The 14009-nt window shown below is 38.1% G+C and overlaps 1 protein-coding gene across 2 annotated transcripts in view; it reads right to left on the reverse strand.

The window, feature by feature from the left end:
- The window catches only part of LIMA1 (LIM domain and actin binding 1), a 133348-nt gene that overhangs the window by 65877 nt on the left and 53462 nt on the right, over positions 1-14009 (reverse strand). For both annotated transcript variants that reach the window (XM_043966038.1, XM_043966037.1), the window contains exon 3: positions 4261-4306. In XM_043966038.1, coding sequence (XP_043821973.1) covers positions 4261-4306 — 46 coding nt within the window. The remainder of the gene's footprint in view (positions 1-4260; positions 4307-14009) is intronic.

A 14009-nucleotide genomic window follows, 5' to 3' on the forward strand; every position in this document is an offset into this window, starting at 1 on the left:
GTCACATTTGAATTCAGGTCTTTCTTACTCCAAGTCCTATACTCTATGCACTCTGCCACCTATAAAATTATACATAGGCACCTCACCACTCTGGTCATCCTTCTCTCAATATTAGGCCACATACCTCTATCTTGTTTATAAGGATAATGCAAGAAATTTTGTTAAAAGGCTTATTTAAATCCAGGTATAACACATCTACAGAATTCCCTTGATGATCTTCCAGAATAGTAATTTTAGGAAGAAAAACAAATCAGAAAGGGCAATAAAATTTGTTACACACTTCCTGTTCTTGATGAAGTTGTGCTGACTTGAGTAATCACTTCCCTTTCTTAATTCTCACCAATCATCTCTTTAAGAATATATTCTAAGGGGGCAGCTAGCTGGCATAGTGGATAAAGCACCAGCCTTGGATTCAGGAGGACCTGAGTTCGAATCTGACCTCAGACACTTTACATTTAATAGCTGTGTGACCCTGGGCAAGTCACTTAACCCTCACTGCTCTGCAAAAAATAAAAACAAAAATAAAAATAAAAAATAAGAATATATTCTAGGGGGCAGCTAGGTGGCACAGTGGATAAAGCACAGGCCCTGGATTCAGGAGTACCTGAGTTCAAATCCAGCCTCAGACACTTGACACTTACTAGCTGTGTGACCCTGGGCAAGTCACTTAACCCCCATTGCCCTGCAAAAAACAACAAAAAAGAATATATTATAGGGGCAACTAGGTGGTGCAGTGGATAAAGCACCAGCCCTGGATTCAGGAGGACCCAAGTTCAAATCCAACTTCAGACACTTGACACTTACTAGCTGTGTGACCCTGGGCAAGTCATTTAACCCTCATCCCCCCCCCCAAATAAATAAAAATTAAAATAAAAAGAATATATTCTAAAATTTCATCAGGAACCCAAGTCAAGCTTGCCAGCCTCTGGTTTTAAGAATCTGGCCAAGTCTCAGTGTTTGTCCTGCTGTTTCTCCCTTTTTCTCTTTCTCAAATCAAGATGTGTCCACCTCCTGGTTTTCTTAGCAAAAGTCTAGGATGCATTATTAAAGGAATGGTTCATTAGCATTTAGGGAAAGAAAAGTTGTAAGAGACAGCATGGCTCCATAAAGACAGACTGTATGTAGTTTATCTGTATATAATTATTTCCACGTTGTCTCCTCCATTAGATTGTGAGCTTATCAAGAGCAGGGACTGTCTTTTACCTTTCTTGTTTCCCCAGCACTTAGCACAGTGCCTGGAACATAGTAGGTCCTTCATAAATGTTTACTGATTGATGTCATGACGTATTAAGCTCATTTCTGTTTGGATGATCGTCTGGATTACTTCTGCACATATTATATTCCTTTCCTTAAACTCCACAGATGCAGAAGCTGTATCCCTAGCACAGCGCTTCACAATTACTTAATGTGTTTCCTGAGTACAGTTCTATTATCTTTTACAAATATGACATGAGACAGTGATCCTCTTTTCCACCTTAACCTTTCCTGACTATGAACCTAACCCTAATGTGAATGTTCATTCATCACAGAATTCAATATTGCAGAGTTCCCTCAGTTAAACCATTATTTACAGACTTCATATCCAAAAGAATACTGGGTTTGGGGTCAGACATCCTGGGTTTAAACCCCAGCTCCACTGCCTAATACCTCTGTGACTATAAGCAAGTTAGTGAGCTTCTCTGTGCTTCAGTTTCCTTGCCTGTAATGGAGCAGTTGGGTTCAACGGCCTCTCATTTCTCTTCCAGCTCTATAGCAATGATTCTAGGAATCACAGAAGCTGGAGGGGCCCCAACCGCCATCTAGTCCAATCCACATACAGAAAGAACCTCTCCTACTGTCAGCTGTGCCCTAAGCCATCATCCAGCTTCTGCCTGAAGGAAGAGCTACCATCTTGAGACAATCTATGGTACTTTTGGATGCTTTTCCTAGCGTGAAGCCTAAACTGGCCTCCCTGCAATTTTTGCCCATTGCTCCTAGTGCTGCCCCCTGGGAGCAACCCACTCTGAGTCTGTTCTCCAGGATAAACGAGTGCAGTCCTCATGTGACACTCCCTTGAGGCCCTTCACCATCCTGGTTGTCTTCCTCTGCATGCTCTCCAGCTTATTGATGTCCTTCTTAAACCATGGTGCCCACAAGGGTCAAGTACAGCTGGACTATCAACCCTTCCCCTCTCATTCCTGGAAGCTATGTACCTCTACATGGAGCAGCAGACTGCATGAGCTTTTCTGATTGCCAAAACACACTGCTGACCCACAGTGAGTCCACCAAAACCTCCAGAACCTTCTCAGAATACCACACCTGCCCTACACATACATACTTGTGCAGCTAACTCTTTGTCCTCAGGTAAAAGACTTGCCATTTATCCTTACTGAGTCTCATCTTCCAGCCTGTTGAGACCCTTTTACATCCTGACTGTTATCTAGTGTGTCAGCTCTCATCCCCAGTCTTATTTTCATACAAGTCAAAGTAGAAACATAAATTTTAAAGAGAATTCAGCTAAATGAACTCCTATGCCAAAGAACCCAAGGAAAATAGCTGCAGCACATTCACCCTGACCAGAGGTGCTAGAGACTGAAATCCACTCATATCCACCCCTCCTGTGTGACTCCTGTCCTCCCCAAAGCGCCAGAGGGTCTCTGCACCCTGTGCTTGAGGCCTTCCTTGCTTTCTCCTGCATCTTGAGTGCACCAGCAGAGCCCTCTGCTTGTTCCCCTGTCATCCCTCATTCTTATCATGTGACCAGCCCAGCTTCTCTTCCTAGCATATCATTCCTTTACTTAAGGCCAATAAACCTTTTAGAGGTACCCAGGGATTCTTGCATTTTATGAATCTTCAACCAGCTAACTCGATTAGGGGTTAAGAAATTTTGTTTTAGGGGACAGCTAGGTGGCGCAGTGGATAAAGCACCAGTCCTGGATTCAGGAGGACCTGAGTTCAAATCTGACCTCAGGCACTTGGCACTTACTAGCTGTGTGACCCTGGGCAAGTCACTTAACCCTCACTGCCCCACCCCCCCAAAAAAAGAAAAAGAAATTTTGTTTTAAAGCAGCATTTCCTTAATAGTGTTCTAAATAATAATAGTTAACATTTATATAGCACTTACTATGTGCCAGGGACTATGCTAAGAGCTTTATAATTGTTATCTCATTTGATCCTCACAACAACCCTGGGAGGCAAGTGCTGTTATTTTATTTTTTTGCATTTTACAGTTGAGGAAACTGTTAACTTCTGTTTGATTCAAAGACACAAAACTAGTGTCTGAGGAAAGATGTGAACTTAGGTCTTGCCAACTCCAGGATCGACTATCTACTATGCCACCTAGCTGCTAATATAAATAAAGATTTTGTTTATAGAGGAGATTCTTGTTCAGGTATAAGTTGTACTAGATCAAAGCTTCTTAAACTGTGGGTCATGACCCAATGTGGGGGTCACAAAAAATTTGGCAACAGTAAAAGTATACTTATTTTATATACCTATATACCTGGGGTTGCGTAAAAATTTCTTGGGTGAAAAGGGGTTATGAGGGGGAAAAGTTTAAGAAGCCCCGTACTAAATGACCACTGAGCACTTTGAGAAAAAACTTCAGTATTAGTGATATTTTCCTCCTCTAATTATTAATAATTTAATTAAATATATTTAACAGCATATGCCAACAGTTTATCACAAGGTAATAATTCAGCATAAAATAGAGTTTTTTCCTATATTTTGCTGGTTTCATTGATACATATCCCATAGATACTTCAAATTCAAGCCCTTTTTTCCATCCCACCTACAAGTAGCATTTATGGGTTCTCCCAATATATTTCAAACTTCTAAGTAGTTATAACAAAAAAAGTTTGGGAAATGATGATTTCAAGAATTAAGTAAAGAATCAAAGCAGCTGCAAAGATGCTAACAAGTTAAAAGCATGGAAGGGAATATTTACATTGTGAGGTTAAAGGAAAAAATGACAAGAACAGAAAAACCTTGACTTCTAATTGGAGCACAACTAGTAAGTCATCTTGTTAAGTTCAGGCACATCATTTGACTTCTCCATCTTTCAAGGAACCCAAAAAAGAAAGTGGTTCAAAAGCAAGACTTCACTGGAGACGTTAATATTCACTGAATCTGAGTAAGCAGCTAACAAATCTAAACATTTGGCACGACTGCTAGGCTTAGCTGACAAGGAGCTAAAGAACCCCACAGTGATCGGCTGAAGCTTAGTGACACAGGCTCTTTTCACGTTATTATGTGTGACATGGTAATTTTTTGAATACTTACATTTTTCTTCTTATCTGTATTTGCTTCTTCAGCTGCTTTCTGGTACCTTCAGAAGAAAAAAATCAGATATCATAGGATCAATAACTGTTTCATAGGTCACAACCTAGAAGAGATGTCAAAAGTTATCCAATCCAATCTCTCATTTAACAAATTAGTTACCTGAGTTCCAGGAAGGGTCACAGGTACAGGAAACATAAAAGGTGGGACCTAAACCCACCAGATCCTCAAACTCTGCCACCTGGCTTTCTAACTCCATTCTTCTGGTCTCTAAGAAAGTCAGTTAGGATATATTTCAAATACACTCCCAGTGACTGTGATAACTTCATCTCAGGGTGAAAGTTATGAAGTATCTGACACCAAAATAGATCAGCTCTAAGGCTGATACAGTCTGGTCCAGACTGAGCTAAGTATGTAAAGCCTGAACCTGGATTACCCTTAGTTTAAAAGTTAACAAGAAACTAGAATTCCAGGGCCAGTTGGGGTTTTTGGGGTCCACTTCAAGGAAATTGAAGATAAAATGTGAACCTCCAATACTGCTACAGAACAGAAGACTGAGAGGATATGAATCCCTTAGAGCCACACTCCCCATTATACAAAAATCCACCAGTCCTACTATGGTTAGTTCCTAAACCCAGAAACCAGTCAGTGCTAAACAAATTTTAAGTGTCTAAGATGAGTGAAGTTCACAAACCATTCCTGTGAACTGTTCAATGGTTATATAGCTGCTTAGGCAGCAGAGGTGCCTAGGGATCAGACTAACAGCCAGGATCTGCTTAGGTTTCTGTCTCTGGATGGACCAGTAGGCCTATGCACCAGGTAGAGGTCCCTTGAAGATCCTACTCAAATGCCTTGAATAGCAGAGTTCCTCCCACCAATGATATTCTCCATGAATTTATTCCTCAAGGGGTAGGAAACTCCCACCCTCTCTCTCATTCTCTGTGATATTGAATCCCTGACTACCAAAGAGCAAAAATTCCTCCCCCATTCCAACTGCCTACTCTTATCTCTATCCACTTCAACCAAATCAATCCACCTTTTCTACTTGTGCCCTCAAGAATGATCACTTATAATGAACAAATTTACCTTCATTTTGGACTAGTTTTTCTCACGTTCCTTCTTTCTTTCTCTTGACATTTGCTGAGAGCTGTCCTCCCACATCTACCCCGCCCCAAATGATATCACATCCCTTGCCTTCCTTTCTGATATAGGTTGCATTGTCTCTCATACCCCACACCCCAAAAAATTTGTCCTGGAGGGGGAGTTGGAATACTACTTCCAGACTCTTTTTTTGAAATATGGCTAATATGGAAATAGATTTTGCATGATTTCACACATATAATTGATATCATATTGCTTGCCTTCTCAGTGGATGTGGAAGGGAGAAAGTGAGAGAATTTAGAATTCAGATTATGAAAGGATAAAGGAATTTCAGAGTTCTTATTAATGGATATCCTTTCATAATCTTTCTGAAATTTTTTTTACCAAGTACCTACTAGGTGCCAGGTACTGAATAAGCACTTTTTAAAAACATTCTCATTTTAAATTTATTTTTAGCATTCTTTAAAATTTTTGAGTTCTAAATTCTCTCCCTTTCTCCCTTCCACATCCACTGAGAAGGCAAGCAATATGATATCAATTATATGTGTAAAATCATGCAAAATCTATTTTCATATTAGCCACATTTCAAAAAAAGCAAGAAAAATAAAGTGAGAAAATTATACTTCAGTTTGCATTTAGAGTCCATCAGTTCTCTCTCTAGAGGTGAATACTATTTTTTCATCATAAGTCCTTTTGGAATTGTCTTGGACCAGAGTAACTAAGTCTTTCACAGTTAATCATCATTACAACATTGCTCTTAACTGTGCACAATCATCTCCCAGTTCTTCTCACTTTATTCTGCCTCAATTCATATAGGTCTTGGCATGTTTTTTCTGAAACCACTCCCTCATCATTTCTTATAGCACAATAGTGCTCCATCACAGTCTTATACCACAACTTTGAACTACACACTTTAAAAAATATTATCTCATTTGATCCTCACAACAACCATGAGATAGATGTAGGTGCTATTACTATTTTACAATTGAGAAAACTGAAGCATCACCTAGCTGCTTTTTTATTTTTTGTTTTTGCAGGGCAATGAGGTTTAAGTGACTTGTCCAGGGTCACACAGCTAGTAAGCGTCAAGTGTCTGAGGCTGGATTTGAACTCAGGTCCTTCTGAATCCAGGGCTGGTGCTTTATCCACTGCACCACCTAGCTGCCCCCCCCAAAACTGCTTTTTTCATAATCTTTTATCTCATCTTTCTTACTCCTCCTAAATCCACCGTTTGTTCTCACCAAGATTTCCAATCCCTCTAGCCCTCCATATTTTCCTAGACCATCACCTTTGCTCTAGCTAGACTCTCTTTTCTCCCCAGTTTTGATCTCCTAATAAACCAGCTCAACTCTATCCTCTCCTTAAAAATCCCTTGTACCTTTGTCCTATCACTGCTCACACCTTGCTAAACTGCCCCCCCCCCCCACTGGATTTTACCCAACATTTGCCTTCTCTGCCGGGAACAGGAATAGGATACAATTGGAGGAAGAGGAGGCTTAAACCTAGGGGGAAAGTAATTTGCTGACTTGTTGCCACAACTTCAACCTGAGGCTAACTGCATACCAGGACAAGAGAGAGATTCGGCTGTGTGCTTGCAAGAAGGACAGAAATGAGCAGCACCTTCATGCCTCTGACTATCAGATTCATCCCCAGCCCATTGTGAGGCCTGCAGCTGAGTGGCAAGCACAGGGAGCTCAAACCAAGGAGAAGCCTGCATTCTGTTGTTCTGAATCAATAGTACCTTCTTGCTAGATGACAAGCAGCAGTCTATCTAGTTAGGGACAAGCCTGAAGTTCTGTCACCCAGACTCAAACTGGGGGTTTGCTAAGCTAACTTGCTAAGCTTGGGAGTAGGAGACTAGTGATCAGACTTTGCCCTAGATCAGAACCCTCTGGACACACTGAAAGTTTTCTCACCTGGGTGCATTATCTTGGGACTTCTCCACTATGTTCCCAGCATCCAGTGTCTTTCCTAACACCTCTCCCACTATTAGACTGTATGCTCCTTGAGGCTAGGGGCTATCTTTCTTTTTTGTGCTTAGCAAAGTACTCAATACATAGTAGGCACTTAATGTTTATTGATTGATTGAGGTTCCAGGCCTCTGCCACGCCAAGGATCTTTTTTAAAATTAAACTTTATTTTCACATCTGCATTTTCTGCCCACTTCCTCCCACCCTCAACCCTACCTCCCTTGAGAAAGCAAGAAACACCGAGACTACTATGTAGTGTCAAGCAAAACCAATTTCTGAATTGGCTCTGTGTCCTGTCCCCCTCGACACTCCCACTCCCTATCTCACAATGTCTTAATCTCCATTCTGAGTCTTCATTATCTCTGTATCAAGAGGCAAATAGTTCATTTCATCTTGAGTCCTATGGAATTGCGGTTGGTCATTGTATTGATCAGTTTTAAAGTCTTTCAAAGTTCTTTGTCCTTACAATATTGCTGTAATTGTATAAATTATTCTCCGGATTCTGCTCACTTCACTCTGTATCAATTTATTCCCATGTTTCTCTGAAATCATCTTCTTCATTATTTCTTAAAGCACAAGAGTATCACATATATACCAGAACCTGTTCATTCTTCAGTTGATGGGCACCTCCTCAGTTTCCAATTCTTTGCTACCATAAAAAGAGTTACTGTAAATATTTTTGTATATATGGGTCCTTTTCCTCTTTTTTTGATCTCTTTGTGGGCTAGGCCTAGTAGTGGTATCACAGGTCAAAAGGTTTAGTAGCTGTTGGGACACAGTTCCAAAATGTTTTCCAGAATAGCTTAGACTAAGAGCTCCACCTAATTCCAGCATTTGTTATTTTATTTTGGGGGGTCAACTTTGTCAATATAATAGGTGTGAAGTGGAGCTTCAGAATCTTATTATTAGCATCTTTATGATTATTAGCAATTAAGAGCATTTTTCTATTGATAGCTTGGATTTCTTCCTCTGAAAACTACCTATTCATACCCGTAGACCATGTATCGACTGGAGAATCTTATCACAAGATATCTTATTCTTATAAGAATTCTTATAAACTTGAATCAGTTTCTTATATATCTTATCAGAAAAAAACTTGCTGCAAAGATTCCCTCTCCTCCCATCTGCTTCTCTTTGTTTCCACAAAAATTTTCAAATTTTACCTGTAGTACATTTTACCTTCTATTATCTTCTATTTCTTTTTTTCTTTGTTTGTTTTTTTATTTTTTGTGGGGCAATGGGGGTTAAGTGACTTGCCCACGGTCACACAGCTAGTAAGTGTCAAGTGTCTGAGGCTGGATTTGAACTCAGGTACTCCTGAATCCAGGGCTGGTGCTTTATCCACTGCGCCACCTAGCTGCCCCTGATCTTCTATTTCTTATTTGATCACAAATTCTTCCCCATCCATTGATTGCTTCTCTAATTTGTTTATTATGTCACCCTTTATATCTAACCATATACCCAATTTGGAGCTTGTCTTGGCTCACAGTGTGAGTTTTTGGTCTCTACCTAGTTTGCACCACACTGCATTCCAGTTTTTCCAATAGTTTTTGTTGAGTAGAATTCTTGCCAGCTAGTATCTTTGGTTTTATCAATCTGTTTCAACAATCAACCTACTTCTTAACTAGTACTGAATTATTTCTTATTAATGACTTGTAGTATAGTTTGATATCTGATATTAAGACCCCTTCCTTACCACTTTCTTAATTCCCTTGAGAGTCTTGATCTTTTGTTCTTCCAGATGAATTTTGTTACTTTTTTTCTGGTTCTATAATGTAATCCTTTCGTAGTTTAATTGGTAGAGAACTGAATAAATTAATTTAGGAAGTGCTGTCCTTTTTATTATATTGGCTTAGCTTACCCATGAGCAATTTGTATTTCTTCAATTACTGGTTTGTTTTTATTTGTGTAAAGAGTATTTTGTAATTGTGTTCATACAGTTCCTGTGCCTTGACATATGGACTCTCAAGTGTTTTATAATTTCTGTAATTATTTAAAATGTAATTTCACTTTCTATCTTCTTCCTGTTAGGTTTTGTTGGTAATGTACGAAAATACCGATGACTGATGGGAGTTTATTTTATACCAGCACTCTGCTGAAGTTGTTTATCGTTTCAGTTAGTTTTTCGGTTGATTCTCTAGGGTTCTCTAAATAAACTATCATATCATATCATCTCCCAAAAGTAATAGTTCTGTTTCCTATTTTTCCTATACTTAACTCCCTTAATTTCTTTTTCTTGTCTTATTACTAGTTAGCATTTCTAGTTCTAAATATTAAATAGTAATGGTGATAATGGACATTGTTTTACATCTGATCTTACCAGAAAGGCTTCTGGCTTATTATTACAGATGATGCTGGTTCTTCATTTTAGATAGTGTGATGAAATAATGAGATTTAGCAGATACTCAAAGACCCACCTGGAGATTAATCTAGACTGATTGAATCAAGTGAGAGTGATTAACTGCTGATTAGCCTACTTCGAGTTAATGGGATTGTAATCACACTTTGAGAACACCTTCAGAACCAATGGATTTGGATGATGCCAACCAATCAGCTTGAAGCAGTGTGTAAGGACTGCCTCTGTTCCAGACCTATAAAAAGCTTCCACAATCAGTTTGCTGGAGAGAGTTCATGATTGAAGCAGGCTTGTGGCAGAGGACTTGAGGAAGAACCAGACCAGGCTGGAACTCTAGGCTAAATAGGCTTTTTTCTTAACTTTCTGAACTCCATGGGAATATCTGTATGCTTTAATAAATGTTTAATGCCCAAGGACTAGTGCTAAAGCTTCTAATTTAAGGCGACCACAATTTAGATTTTAAACATCACAATAGGTACAGCTTATCATGTTAAGGAAAGAATCATTCTTGTGCTTTCTAGTATTTTTAGCAGGAATACATATTGTATCTTGTCAAAAGTTATTTCTGCATCTATTGATGCAGATGAAAAAATCACATGATTTTTGTTGCTCTTGCAATTAATATGGTCACTTGTGTTCATAGTTTTTCTAATATTGAACTAACCCTGCATTTTTATATAAATCTAACCTTGTCATAATATATAATCTTTGTGATATGTTGTTATTTAGTCTCCTTACTATTGGTTTATGGTTTTCTTTCTCTATTTTGATTTTCCCTGGTATAGCTATCAAGACCATATTTTGTATCTTAAAAGGAATTTGGTAGGATCCTTTCTTATACTATTTTTTTCCAGTTTATGTAGTATTGGAATTGTTCTTAATTTAATTAATTTTAAAAGATGAATTAAATATTCCAGTTTTTCTGCATTTATTTGTGAGGATTTTAGGCCTTAATATAGGGTCAGTTTTTGTGAAGGTATAACACATAAAAACAGGTGTACTTCTTTCTATTCCCATTCAATATTTTCCAGATGTCTATCATATCTAAATTTTCTAACATTCTATTGAGGTCCTTTAGTTTATTTTAATGGTTAGATTTATCTAGGACTGAGAGGGGATAAATTGGGATCCCCTACTATTATAATTTTACTATTTATTTCTCCCAGTAACATTTAACTTCTTCTTTAAGCATTTAGAAGTTATGCTATTTGGTGCATTTATGTTTAGTGATGATATTAATTCATTGTGGTACCTTTGAACAAAATGTAATTTTCATGTTTATCTCTTTTAACTAGGTCTATTTTTGCTATTGTTTTGTCTGGAAAAAAATGATTGCTGCCCCTGTCCTTTTTATTTCAGCTAAAACATAATAAATTCTGCTCCAACCTTTTATTTTCATTCTGTGTGTATCTTTCTGTTTCAAGTGAGTTTCTTGTAAACAACATTGATGCATTCTGCTTTCTAATAAATTCTTTTATTATCTGTTTTGTGGTGAGTTTCTCTCATTCAAAATTAGTTATGACTGCTAAGGGTATATTGCCTTCTGCCCTATTCTCTTATCTTTTTTCTACTCTTTGTTTCCCACGCCTTCTTTAAGAGATTGTTTGAATAATACTAATTCCTCCCTTAATCTACCTTCCCTCTTATTCTACCCTTTTCTTTTCCCCCTTTCCCTCCAGTTTCCCTGCTGAGTGAAATGTATTTCTGTACCCAACTCTGTGTGTGCATATGTATATGTGTGTATATTCTTCCCTCCTTTGACCAATTCAAATGATAGTAAAGATCAAGTGTTACCCACTTGCCACCTTTTTCCTTTTTTTTTGTAGACTTCCACTTTTGAACCCCTAACATTTGAGAAGATTTTCCCAATTCTTTTCCCTCGGGGGAAAAAGTGAATAAAGCACTGGCCCTGGATTCAGGAGGACCTGAGTTCAAATCTAGCCTCAGATACTTGACATTTACTAGCTGAGTGACCCTGGACAAGTCACTTAACCCTCATTTTCCCCACCAAAACCAAAAACAAACAAAAAGAAACAAAAAAAAACCCCAATTTTTTTCCTTCCCCCAATCCCTCCCATCCCATTATTCTTTTAAGATCACCAAAACATAATCAAACTACTCCCAGGTCATCTGTCTAAGCAGTCTCTCTCCCTCTATGATCACTGATAATGATAGAGATCTGAAGGGATACATATATGATCTCCCCATATTAGAATGTAATCGGTTTATCTTTGTTTAGTCCCTTATGATTGCTCACTCATGTTTACCTTTCTGTTCTTCTCTTCACTCTTGTGTTTGCATTTCAAATTTTCTACTGAGCTCTCATCTTTTCATCAAGAATGCTTTGAAGCCCTCTATTTCATTAAAAATCCAATTTCCAGGGCAGCTAGGTGGCACAGTGGATAGAGCACCGGCCCTGGAGTCAGGAGTACCTGAGTTCAAATCCGGCCTCAGACACTTAACACTTACTAGCTGTGCGACCCTGGGCAAGTCACTTAACCCCAATTGCCTCACTAAAAATAAAAAAATAAAAAAATCCAATTTCCCCTGTAGGATTAAATTCGGTTTTGCTGAGCAAGTTATTCTTGGCTATGAGTGTATATGATGTGTGTGTGTATTTGAAAAATCTTTCAACTTCTGTAATATTGTATTCTATGTGGTAGCTGCTAAATTGTGGGTGATTTTGACTGTGTCTCCTCATTGATTTGAATTCTGTTTGGCCACTTACAGTATTTTTTTATTTGACCTCAAAATTCTAGATTTTGGTTATAATGTTCCTGAGAGTTTTCATTTTGGGATTATTTTCAGAAAGAGAGCAGTCAGTTCTTCCTAGAGATCTGCAGTTTTCTTTTATAATTTCTTGAAATATGATAACTAGGAATTTTTTGGTCATAGCTTTCATGTAGCCCAATGACTGTTAAATTACCTCTCCCTTCAATCTGTTTTCCAGGTCAATTATTTTTACCATGAAATATGTCCATGGCATCATTTTCTTCTTCTTCTTCTTCTTTTTTTAAGTTTTTTGACTTTGTTGTAAAATTTCTTGTTTTCTCACGGAGTCATTAGCATCTATTTGACCAATTCTAATTTTCAGAGTTTTTTTCCCCCTTGTGTAAGGTTTTATACCTCTTGTTCTAAGCTGTTCATTTTTTTTTCATATCTTTCTTCCATAGTTCCCATTTTCTGCTTTAGTGCTCTCATTTGATATTTAAAAATCTTTTAAAAACTATTCATCTCAATTCATTGTTGGTGGAGCTGTGAACTGATCCAACCATTCTGGAGAGCAATTTGGAATTATGCCCAAAGGGCGATAAAGCTATGCATACCCTTTGACCCAGCAATACCACTTTTAGGTCTTTTTCCCAAAGAAATCATGGATAGGGGAAAGGGACCCACATGTACAAAAATATTTATAGCTGCTCTTTACGTGGTAGCAAGGAATTGCAAGTTGAGGGGGTGCCCATCAATTGGGGAATGGCTGGACAAGTTGTGGTATATGACTACAATGGAATACTATTGTGCTGTAAGAAATGATGAGCAGGAGGAGTTCAGAGAAACCTGGAGGGTCTTGCGTGGGCTGATGATGAGTGAGATGAGCAGAACCAGAAGAACATTGTACACAGTATCATCAACATTGAGTGTTGATCTACTGTGATGGACTATATTCTTCTCACCAATGCAATGGCACAGAAGAGTTCCAGGGAAATCATGATAGAAGAGGATCTCCAAATCCAAGAAAAATGATTGAACCATACTATTTCTTTTGTTTTGGGTGCTGTTGTTTTGTTTTTTTTTCTATTTTGAGGTTTTGCATTACTGCCCTGATTTTTTCTCTTATAACAGGATTAATGCAGAAATAGGATTAATGTTATTATGGAGATATATATGTATATATATATATATATATATATATGTGTGTGTATATAGATATATAGATATAACCTATATCAGATTACCTGCTGTCTAGGGGAGTGGGGAGGGAGGGGAGGGAGGGAGAAAAATCTGAAATTGTAAAGCTTGTATAAACAAAAGTTGAGAACTATCTTTACATGTAACAGAAAAAATAAAATACCTTATGTGTAAAAAAAAAATTAAAAAAAAATAAAACTATTCATCTCTTGAGGCAGCTAGATGGTGCAGTGGATAAAGCACCAGTCCTGGATTCAGGAGGACCTGAGTTCAAATGTGGTCTCAAATGCTTGACACTTATTAGCTGTGTGACCCTGGGCAAGTTACTTAACCCTCATTGCCCCACAAAAATAAAAACAAAACAAAACAAAACCCCAAACAAAACAGAACTATTCATCTCTTGCAGGAACTGTCTA

Source organism: Dromiciops gliroides, chromosome 5, assembly GCF_019393635.1.
Source record: "Dromiciops gliroides isolate mDroGli1 chromosome 5, mDroGli1.pri, whole genome shotgun sequence".
Classification (NCBI taxonomy): domain Eukaryota; kingdom Metazoa; phylum Chordata; class Mammalia; order Microbiotheria; family Microbiotheriidae; genus Dromiciops; species Dromiciops gliroides.